General features: G+C 40.9%; 1 protein-coding gene across 7 annotated transcripts in view; it reads left to right on the top strand.

Annotated features, from left to right (window-relative positions):
- The first annotated feature begins 5472 nt into the window (after positions 1-5472).
- LOC140592547 (uncharacterized) overlaps positions 5473-12245 on the top strand; it is a 67359-nt gene continuing 60586 nt past the window's right edge. For 3 of the 7 annotated variants that reach the window (XM_072716075.1, XM_072716082.1, XM_072716066.1), the window contains exons 1-2: positions 5938-6935; positions 7357-7423. In XM_072716075.1, the coding sequence (XP_072572176.1) occupies positions 6126-6935; positions 7357-7423 (877 nt within the window). In that variant the 5' untranslated portion in view covers positions 5938-6125. The other 4 variants (XM_072716077.1, XM_072716068.1, XM_072716084.1 and 1 more) reach the window with 4 other exon arrangements.

The following is a 12245-nucleotide window of genomic DNA, read 5'->3' as shown; positions in this document are numbered from 1 at the left end:
ATGAGCGACATCAATTCCTCTTTCCCTACACTGCTGCACCAGCCGCCTAACATGACTGGCATTTGTCCCAACAATGACCGAAACCTGATCAGAAGTTTTAGGATTTGGGCATATGAGGGCAGGAATTGAAACCGTCTTGCAAGATCCAATGATTTCTGCTGGGTACTCAACATCCACTACCACATAACCCCTATATGGATAGCTTACCTGAGAATCACTCAGACCCCACAAGTTCAAACCTGCCACTGGTTGAATGGGAATACTGGTTAGATGCTCCCTGTACCAGGACTCAAATATGATAGTGACCTGTGAGCCACTGTCCAACAACGCTTTACACGGGATGCCGTTAACTTTTAAAGGCACAAGGCTAGGCGGACCAATCAAACCATCAGGGACTTGCGCCACCTTCGGTGTAGTGGCCGCCCCTTTCATTGCATCACAGTTAACTTCACTCACTATGGTACCTTTACCTTCCTTGCCTTTACTGATTCTCAAAGCCTGAACAAGTCTCTTTATAACTTTAGCTTGATCTCCCAAGTTCTGACATTTAGCTGCAAAGTGCCCATTTTCTCCACATCTATAGCAAAACCGCTCATCATCGGTAGGGCTACGGGAGGAATTAGAGGCTCGTTTAGGTGCTTCAACAGCCGAAATTGGGACTGACGACCTGTTATCAGTCATTTTATTATTCAACTTGTCCTGCAGTCGCTTAACTTGTTTCTTTAACGCCGCTATTTCCGACTCTTGCCGAAGGTCCACTACACCGGTTCGGGTCACACCCGCCCCTGCGCCCTCTGTCTGACTAGGCACAGTCCTAACCGCTGCGGCCGAAACCAAGCTTTTCAGCTCTTTAACCTCTAGCTTTAAACTCTGGATCGCTGACTGTGGTGACTCCCTACTCATTTGCACGCTCCCATAACTAACAGAGGTCCCAATCTTGGTTCTTGAAACTTCATATTCCTCCTCTGTACGTATCTCTTTTAAGAGCTGCAAAAAGGTCGGTGGGTTCCCTTTCCGTTCTCTCAAACGGAGGTTAACTAACATTAACTCAGAGTACTTGGCTCCCCTTAGTAACTGCTCTATACGTGCGGTAGCGGCCCAAGCCGGGGCCACGCCTCCTCTTTCCACTACTCTTAGCAAGGACTGTTCAAGGCGCCTTAAAAACCCAGACAATTTCTCATCTGCTTGCTGCTGAAGTAGTCTGAATGCAAAATACAGGTCCTCGCCTGATTCTGCAGATCCAAACGCATCATCCAGGGATCTCTCCAAAAATTCTCCCACGGCACTCAATACCGATTCAGTGGTACCTGCCAAAGAGCGTGCGGGAGGGAACAAGGAATATATGTCCTCCACAGTTCTGCCTTCTGTCCGTAACAAAGCCTTCAGTTTATCACCGAAATCAGACAACGAAGGTGGGGCATCGGGCGATGGAGTAAGATCTGCTAATATTATAAGCCACTGATCACCCCCAACAACAGGAACGATTTCCGAAGGAACCCGGTCTTTTTGTACACGCTCCTTACACTCACATACGACTAGGGCACTATTAAGCTCAGAACTGAATGCCTGTCCTCTGACACGAACACGACCTAAGCATTTAATTGATTGTACAATTTCTTCAATCTGTTCATTCGCAGGGACGCTCTCACTATCAGGGATAACAACCAATAACGAGTGGGCTTCGTTGATTTCCAAACCCCGACACCAACCCCTCAACTCTAAAGCTAACTTGGTTCGAACACTCATTTTCAACAAATGGACATATACTATTCAAAAAGAAAACACGGCTTTAGCACTAAGCGCTTCACTAATACCCCAAGACTGATCCCAGCGGTGCCTCCATTTTATGTAGCACCCCTCTTCCACACCGTGTGGGCTAGGTTACACACAAACCTCGATAGGGGTGCCCCCTGAGTTCTTTTACCTAAATTTACTAACTATAGCCGTCGGGGATTAGTTATATGTATACTCATACACATATTACAAACGAAGGCACTCAGAACAAACCGACACGACACAAGAGCATATAATAAATTCAACCACTCTTTACTTAAGCAATTGTTACTAACTGGAAATAAAAAGATAGTTAAACAAAATACCCTGGACTTCTTCGCATCTGCCCGTTAACTTAAAATTAAGTACCTAGCTTATACACCTATATAAACCAAATTACCAAAATAGATTTCACAAAATTGCACATTCACCATAAATGTGATATTGAGTTCGACCCAGTAACCAGAGTTCTACGTTGCAGGCCGGTTAGTTGCTCGTGATCGTGGAGGCCACAAATTAACACAGCCGCTTCGCTCTGTTAAGCCCATAAAAGAATAAAACTTCAATACCTCGTCGCGTTAGGAGGAAAGCGAGGGGCGGGCGGTGTCCGGCAGCGTGTTGCGCCCACACAGCTTCTTTCCCCTCAGTTCCAGGAGTCGTCGATCCCAACGGAGATTTCCACGTCCCCCTTCTGTAGGTGGATGATGGTTCTTCTACGCCGAGTAAAGTACCACAGCAATGTCCTCACCTTAGCCCGTGGCTAACTGCAGGACGTTAGTCTTCAGCTCGGCCGAATGCTTTCTGTCTAGCACGACCTCACCACTATTGACTGCCCATTTACGTTTACTCGAGTTAACTCGTTTAAATGTCTAGCCGACACCTTAAACTCTATCTATTCCCTTAGGCTGGAGATAGATGAACAATCTTTCACTTTTTTAGGTGTTCCCCAAAAACACGACTCTCTGTCCCTCTTCTTCTTTTCCCTCCTCCAAAGAGCGCGCAACTCTCCCGGAAGTTTTGTCCAATCACAATAAATCAAAGATTACCAGCCCAATCCCTGCCCTCTTACCTAACAGTCTCCAGGTAAACCACTTTCCACTAAGTCCCCTTCAACCCAATATACATTACAGTGAATGGCCCGATATAACCCTTATGTACATCAAAACAAAAGAACAACAGCAATACTGTGCACAGCAACACACCTCTGTCACCTAGTCATAAAAACAAATGAAACATGAAATAAACAAAATATTTTAACCCTGCTACATGTGCATGTAGATCCCTGTAATGTAGAAAGTTCTGTTGCCACTGAATCTTTTACTTCTTGTGCACCCTCTGATCATTCTGATGATGAGCCAGAAGAGACTCTTGCTGTTGATGAATCCCTCTTTCTGCGAAATATCACACTCTTCTATCTTAAACTTCAGGCTAAACTACTGTTACCTGCTACTACAATACAGACTATTATTGAGGGATATCAAGATGTCCATGATATTAGTCTGACAAATTTTATTAATAACTTAAGTGACAAACTGACTGTCCTTGGAGTCCCAGACACCACAATCAATGACATTATGGTGGAACTCAGAAAAGAAGATCTTCTCACTGCCTGTAACAGTGGGCCTTTGAGCACAGACCAGAAAAGAAAGACCGCTTTTAAAAAATATTTTAATTATGTTGAGCCTGTGCCTCTGTTGTTAGGTACCGATGATAAAGGTAGGGAATCATTTGCCCAGTATGTACCTGTTCAAGAAACATTGGCTACACTTTTTAAAAGCAAATCTATTCAAGAACAGTATGCAGCAACACGTTCCCAGCCATCATCAGAGGGTCTTTTCCAGGACATTATGGATGGGAAGGGAGCTCAGTGCAACCCTTTATTTAAAATGGAGCCATCCTCGCTTGGTCTGATACTCTATCAGGATGCGTTCGAAGTTGTCAATCCACTTGGCTCTTCAAAAAAGAAACATAAGATTGTAGCAGTTTATCTAACTCTGACAGATATTTTGCCTCATAACAGATCCACCACAGATAAAATGCAACTTGTTCTCTTGTGCAACGAGCAGGCATTTAAATATTTTGGGATAGACAAGGTATTTGAGCCTCTCATAAAAGACCTGAAAGCTCTTGAGGAGACTGGTGTTGTAATAGGTGATGGGCAAATTGTCAAAGGTCGACTGTGTGCTATCTCAGGTGACAATTTAGGGTCTCACAGTATCGGCGGTTTTGTTGAGAACTTTAGTAAGAGCCATTACTTCTGCAGATACTGTGATTTAGATAGAACTACTTTTCAGAACTCGCCACTATTGTGTGGCAACACACGAACAGAACAGTCCTATCGGAATCATCTGCAGGAATTAGGCACCAGTGGAAGAAATTCTGAGGTCGGCATTAAATCAGACTCTCCTTTTAACCAACTATCCTTCTTTCACGTTTGCCAGCCTGGACTGCCCCCATGTCTTGGGCATGACCTGTTTGAAGGCATTGTTTCGAGTGACCTTGCTTTGTTTATTGGTTATCTAGTTAAGAATAAACATTTTAGTTATCTACATCTCAACAGGTGCATAGATCAATTCAAGTATCAGGGGAGTGATGCCCACGACAAACCAGCTGATGTTTCACCAGGTAGCAATAAACTTACTGGACATGCCGCCCAGAACTGGTGTCTCCTTCGTTTGCTACCCCTACTGGTGGGAGATAGGATTAAGAATCCATGTGACGATGCAGTTTGGCAACTTCTGCTGCAGCTAAGAGAAATTGTAGAACTCATTTGTGCACCAGCAATCACAACAGATCAGGTCGCTTATCTTAAAATACTCATTGAGGACTACATATACTTTCGAAGACAGCTCTTTCCTGATCAGTCCCTGAAGCCCAAACACCACTATTTGCTTCATTATCCACAGCTCATTACAGAGTTTGGCCCCCTAATTCGCCTTTGGACTCTCAGGTTTGAGAGTAAGCACTCTTTCTTCAAGAGATGTGCTAGAAAGTTGCACAATTTCAAAAACATCTGCAAGACAGTTGCCGAGCGACACCAGCTCTTCCAGGCCTATTTGAGTGCCGGTGAAATGTTCCAGCCAAGTGTGTTATTTGATAAGGGCACAGCATTCTACGTAAATGACTACAGTGACAAAATCAGAAAGGCTGTGGTTGGTTTGAATTTGGAATTTATAGATACAGTAGCATCTCATGTAGTGACAGTGAAGGGCACTTCATACAAAAAGGGCATGTATATCTTGTTGGGGAAAACTGAAGAAGAATTGGAGGTTGGCAAGATAGAGCTGGTCATTGTTCACCATGGTTCTGTGTTCTTCATCTCAGAAAAATATTTGTTTGTGAAATTGAGTGACATTGGGGTCTATTGCGTATTAGGGACAGCCCAAGAGGAGTTTGTTTGTGTGAGGAATGAGGATCTGCTTGATTATTATCCTTTGCCAGCTTATGAGATGTGTGGTATGCCAGTAATCTCTCTCCATCACTCGTTTGCAGAAACCTACTAATACAATGACTGCTGCATCAGAGGAGATCAGCAAGGCTGTCTTGGCTGCTCTTCCAGGGCTCCCCTCAGATACCTTGGCATCCTTGATGACAGGCCTGGAGAGCCTTGGCATGCAGAGCAGGGAGGACCTCTGCTATTTGAAGGAAGATGATCTTCTGACCTACCTTCGTCCAGTCCAGTGCAGAAGGCTCATTTGTGCCTTTACACCAAAAGGTTCTGTTAATATCTCCCAGGAGAGAGAGATTCAGTTACACTAAATAGAACAAAAGGTGGTACCAAAAGAAAAAGTGGTCACTGTTTAAAGTAAGTTATGTTACCTATTCAATGATGTGGGAGAGGGACTATGTCTATTGACAATAGAGCATGGTCCAGCTAATCTTTGAGGATATTCTCTCCATTCTATGTAAATAATTGCATTCAATTGTTATATTCCATCTTTAAGGTTGTCTTTTAAGTAATTTTTATTTGTTTTGTAAGCTTTTTAAATATAGCTACCATTCTAGTATAAATATCACTTTCTCCTGAAAGTTCAGACTACCAGCTTTGAAAATGTGGAAGTAAATATAAAAATGTATGTAAATGTTTTTGCTTCAAGTAGAAAATATCATTGTGGGTGTTGGAATAAAACATTAGTGTTACAATGATCAAAATATTTATTTCAGATCCCTCTTCAGCCCCATTTCTCCCTGGAAGTCCAGATCCCTCCTCTGCCCTGTTTCCTCCTGGAAGTCGGGAAACCTCCTCAACACTGTGTTGCCCAGATACACCCAGAACATTCAACACCAGAGGACAACTTCTGCCATCACCACACACACCATGGCCCGTAAATTTTAAAATAAACTGGGAGAAAATGCCGTCAGAGATACAGTCAGCTATCGCAAATTCAACAAGACCAAATCCAGCAGCGAGAAGAGCGATGATCAGAAGTGTTGTTGATCAGATGAGAGAGCACAATGCAAACCCTAAAAGAGGGATCTGTGCGCAGGTTGCCAATGATATAGTTCGGAAATACCCCCAATGCTTTGGTGATGTAGATGGTGATAATAATGTAGCTGCAGCTTCTCTTTTACAGCAACTCAAAACTAGAATTGAGCATTTAAATAGAAATAACACCATGGCACGGCTCCGACAGAAAAGGCCCTCTATTTCAGGAATGAGGAGGCAGGAAAGAGGTCCCATGGACCAGTATGGATGTGTGCGGTGGCAGCCCAAAGAACTTCCCGCTGGGGAGACAGAAGAAAGCTTGCAAGAAATGAAAAGGCAAATGCTGCAACTTTATGCCCAATTTGGAATGGCAGGAGCAGAGAAAGGAGAGTTCCAGAGATGGCATGAAAATACTTACATGCTCCAGCGCTGCGATCTCAATGCTGATCCTCCACTCAGCATATCCAAAATCAAGGATGACTGGCCATTTCTGTTTTCCCTGAAGGGTCTGTTCTCTCACTTTAGTGAACTGACCGGTATTTCCATTCTGGAGAAGCTCCCAGCAGCCATTGAGCAAAGAAGCAAGACTATAATCGAGTATTTTGAACAACACAAGACAAAAGCTGTGAGTGAAGTCTTGGATGCCTTTCAAGAAGTGAACGGCAGCAAGGCCATCTGCATTATCCTATGCCTACTTGCCCACTTTAATGAGAATGGCATCTTTCTTAAAGCTGATGTGAGTATAACTTGCGCGCGCACACACACACACACACTTTGGCTCGTTCTCTCAAACTGTTGTTTTGTAAATTGCTCGTGCAGTACTGTTGTGTTGGTAATATAGTCTCCACACAAACTATCTATTCCAAATTATTCTAATATTCCATAGATGGTCTGAACCTCTATTGGGAGATGTTATGCCGTTGACTGGCTAACATCCTTTTACTGTTTTAGACAGTGTAGCATACATATTTTAAAAGCATTAGCCATTTTTTTAATTCAGTGTTCAGTGTAAGACATTTTCTTTTTCTCAAAGCTAGACTGTATGGAATAATAATAAAATAATAATAGATTTGTAACTGTTATTTGTTGGCTATAAATTTTGTCATGTTTATACACTTTTTTTTTTTTTTTGTTTTTTTTGTTTGTTTGTTCCCTAGCCATCTGCAATAGCTGCTGATATCCAGGAAGAGACCCTACCCAGCACACCATGCTTAATTGTACAAGGTATATTCCTCCCTTATTTTGTTAAGGATTATTACAGTGCTTAAGGTTTTTCAGTGCTGGAATTCTGAAACATGGCTGTTGTAGATTAAAAAAATAATAAAGAAGTGAAATCAAAGCACTGACTATGACTATAAAAAGCTAAAATATACCTGATTTAATTTTGGCCACTATCCCCTTTGTAGTAGTATTCTTTCCAGTGATACACAGCTCCCAGTGCTTCTGCTTCAGTTGAAATGCTTTTTAAGAGTATTTAAGTGTATCCAGCGTGCTACAATGTGACAGCACATGTACTTATAGTGCGTGGAAAATGTGCAAGTTTTCTAAAATGAAAACTGGGTCACCTTTTTGACTCAGTAGAGGAGATCCAAAAAAACGTCACAGATGGTACTGGATATGCTTAAATAGCGAGTGTTCCAACCAAGCCAGGAGCACTGAGAACTGTATATCACTGCACAAGGAGACTATTTTGAAGGGGTTAGCAGCTAATTTTAAATTGGGTAAATTTTTTTTTTAATTTACAGGCACACTGAACTTTTTGACTGCACCCTGAACATATTTCCGGCACAGAAAGTTTCCTTGCTTTAAGTCCTTTAAATTGTTGTTCCATATATATAAGAAGGAAGAAATGGCTGTAGTTCAGTATAAGCCTATTACTGTAATGTTTCTGTCCTGTCATTGTCTTTGTTTGTGTTTCGATTTCTAATATGTGCTCCCCAGATTCTGCCCTTGTGTTTGCCAATGACCATGCACTCCTTGTTTGCCCTAGGAGTTTTCACCTGTGTGTTTGTCATTAGTTCCTGTATTTGTTCCCCTGCCTTTGTTCAGTTCATTGTGGGTCATTAAATGTTACCTCCCTGATGTCTTGTGTTTCCTTCTGTTCCTGCTCCTGTCCTGTAGCTTTCTAGTGCTCTTTTAGTTATATTGTGTTAATGCATTTTAGGAGAGCCACTAAGCGCAGACAAGTGGATGATGTCCATTGAAGGAACGATTGTGATGGGGCCCCACAACAATCTTTTGAATGGAGTGGCAGCGAAATTCTTCAGTCTTAATGGATCTCACAACACTTCAGCATGTTATTCTTATTAAGTGAGGGTCATTTTGTAGGATTCTGTACTCAAACAAAGTCTCTGAGAACCTGACACATTGCTCTTCTGGAGACTCCAGGAAGGTTCAGCTCTGGAAAATGATGTCGCTGGAGACTTAATGGTTTCTGATGGTTTCTCACTTAATTCTTGACATTAATTATTCATTCTTTTGCAGTTAATATGTCTTTTCTTCTCCACCTATTTCTTCTGACTCTGCTAACCCAATGAGCATTTCGCTGCCCAGTGGTCATTCCTTAACTTTACTAATTCTATTATTACATTAGTACTGCATCCTTCTCATGCGCATGCAATAATTTTTAAATTTTAGTCTGAGTTCAATCTCTTTCTTGGCTCATTTTATCTGGATAGAGAATACTTGCTGAATAATTTGGCACACCTAAATATAAGGAGTTTCTGACTTTCAGCCTTCCCAGACAATTATATATCACTTATATATGATTTAAATACAAAACCAATAGTAGTTATTAAGATTGAAGTGGTTTGGGATTGGTAAAATGTTCTTGTAAAAAAAAATATGATGAAGTATGAATTTCAACTTGCCTAATAATTCAGCACACCGTGTATAGTCCATAAGAGACAATAATAGTTGAATTTATAAAAATTACCCTGTTCAAAAGTTTACATACACTTGATTCTTATTACTGTGTTCTTACCTAGATGATCCACAGCTGTGTGTTATTTGTTTAATGCTAGTTGTTTAATGCTAGTCTCCTGTTTGTCCTGAACAGTTAAACTGACCGCTGTTCTTCAGAAAATTCCTTTGGCTCCCACAAACCCCTGACTCTTAATGCATGGTGTTTCCTTCTGGAGCATCAGTGAGCATTTGAACCTTCTGTGATAGCTGCATATGAGTCCCTCAGTTGTTCTCAGTGTGAAAATATGGATTCTAAAAATCATTCAGTCCTTGTTGGAAAGGGTTCAAATACACAAAAATGCTGAAAAACTACAGAGTTTGTGGGAGCTGAAGGATTTTTCTGAAGAACAGCAGTCAGCTTAACTGCTCAGGACAAACAAGAGACTTACGAACAACTATCACTAAACAAATAACATCATCCAGGTAAGACCACAGTAATAAGAATCAAGTGTATGTAAACTTTTAAACAGGGTAATTTTTTATAAATGTAACTATTTTCTCGTATGGACTATATGTAAATGTCTTTTATGTGAAATATCTAGTTCAGGCCAGTACTACATAAAAAATAACCTCTTACTTTGTTAAAATAGTTAACATTTTGCAGAATCTGCAAAGTGTAGAAACATTTGACTTCAACTGTACATACAATGAATGATGTTTGCCAAATTTTAAAAAATAGTTATCTTCATCCAAATGGTATAAGACTTTGTACGGTGGTAAACACTTGCTAGATCTACAGGATTAAACAAAATTGGAATGATATCTTGATTTTTATAGTAGATTTTTATAGTACAAAATGTCATTTTTGTAACATTTTTATTTTCAAATGTGATTTTATTATGTTTATTAATGTTTTTACTTCACATTTGTGTAGTTTTTAGAGAACTCATGGTATACCAGAAGAATCTGGAAAATTAGTGTAACCAATGTGTCCTAACTTTTAGAGAGTTAACCTGTATACATAACCTGTACATAACCTGTATATTTCTTGCCGTAAATTCACGGCAATTAGTTGCCAGGAATTTCCTGTAAATTTACAATAAATTTTTAACAGTGTACTCATACCTGTAATCATACCCTGGATTTGATTCTTAGCCATGGTGTTTTGGTGGAGCCCGTATATTATCCCTCAGAATCCTCCATTTTCAGATCATTATTTGTTAACATTTGAAATACAATGCCAGACAAAAAAAAAAATTGTAGCGCCTCAATTGAAAATAAAATTGAACAGGTAACTGTGAACATGGAGAAATCGCTTTGCAGCACTCTAGGTCTTGTAGCTCCATATAAGAAAATAAATCATCGAGATAAGCAATCTGCCCCCTGGTACTCTGATCATATGCATGAATTTATATAGGCTTCACGCAAGCTAGAGTGCAAATGGTGCTCAACTAAACTAGAAGTTTTCATATCAGCCTGGAAAGAGAGCCTCTCTAAGTATAGGTAAGCACAAGTGACTGCTAAGTCTGTGTATCTCTCCAGACTAATAGAACAACAAAAACAATCCTAAATTCCTGTTTGAATCTGTGTCTCGGTTAACACAGAATTCTTTAACTCAACAGTCTCTTATGTAGGAATTATTAGCTCAGGTAATTTTAATATCTCCACCAATATGTTTGAAATTAATTAAAGTTTAATAAATTAATATTTAATGCTGATTATTAACCAATCGTTATGCCGAATGGTCGGCTCCTCCAAACTCAATTGCGGTATCCCTGTGAGTCTGTTAATGTGAGACTTAAATGGGATTCACTAATTGCCAGTATCGCTTAGTAACCTGGGTTAGAAGGCTCGTCCAGCGAGCTGCATCACCAGGTAATGTAAACGAGTGGTAGCGAAGCTCCCCTCACGGCTGATGAGAGAGAGTCTCGCGATGTTTCAGGCGAGTTTGAGGTTCAGAGCGTGTAGCAAGATCGCACAGAGGCAGGGACTTTATTGTGAGTACTCAATGACGGAGGCTGAAGTTGTGTAAAAGACATGCATTTATTCCTAGCTAACACTACAACTAACATAACACTACAACTAACATAAGACAGACATTACACCTAACACAAACTAACGGTATAATAATATTGATATTACCACAAACTAACGGCCACGCCTATCTATGGATAAGATGTGCTGTTTGTAATATGAATATTTGATGTAATATCCGCACAAAGTGTAACATCTGTTGAGGTGCAACCCAAAACCCCTGTATCCTATACTGATGTGAATCAGTCACATAGATACAATAATTAATTGTTTAATCAATTAATGCAGATGGTATGAGGTATGTACCTGTGAAGCTGGTATGGCATGTTTGGTATCAAACTGATTGTTAATCACCCCTGATTCCAAATCTGGTCAGTGATTACCATAAAAGTGGATGTATCAAAAGTTATAACAGCTTAATGAAAATCATCAGTAAAGGTAGAATCAGGCGGGCCATAAATCCCAAAAGGACTGATACAGACCCCCTTCCGAAAGCCCGCCAAATGGATGGCCAGCCATTGGGCCAGGAGTCAAATTCCTGGTCATCCCTATTCATGAACTTTAGACCATAAAAATCTAGCACCTCAGAACAAAGGCAAGCAGAACAACCGCCAACCAGCGCAGAGAACAACCAGCAGCAGCGCAGAGAAAACCATCTGCCCGAAGGAGAACATCAGCCCAGGAGAAGAGAAACCCACAAGAAACCCTCCGGTGAAGGCCCAGCTGAACAGAGAACAGCACCCAAGACAAAGCTTCACCAGGAGAGAGAATCTAAAGGGACTCCACTCCACTGCTCCAAACACCGCGCCTTCCTGAGTGCCATCAGCTCAGCAGCTCTGCCATCAATTGCCAAGACCCCCCCCCCACTCTTCAACCAAGTAAACCAACTTCCTTTCATTCTAACAACTTAAGCTGTTCTGTTTAACCTGCTATAAGACTTTAGGGTCGTGTTTCCACAAACTATGCTTGCTTTGCAGAACAGTATTTCCCATTTAAGGTTACTCATTTAAATCCGGTCATTGCATTTTGATAATTACATCGTTTGTTTTATTCCGTTATTTCGTGTTTGTTGTTTGTGTTAGGTGTAATGTCTGTCTTATGTTAGTTG

Source organism: Paramormyrops kingsleyae, chromosome 1, assembly GCF_048594095.1.
Source record: "Paramormyrops kingsleyae isolate MSU_618 chromosome 1, PKINGS_0.4, whole genome shotgun sequence".
Taxonomy (NCBI): domain Eukaryota; kingdom Metazoa; phylum Chordata; class Actinopteri; order Osteoglossiformes; family Mormyridae; genus Paramormyrops; species Paramormyrops kingsleyae.
The sequence above is the reverse complement of the archived record's forward strand: the minus strand, read 5'-3'. Positions and strand labels throughout refer to the sequence as shown.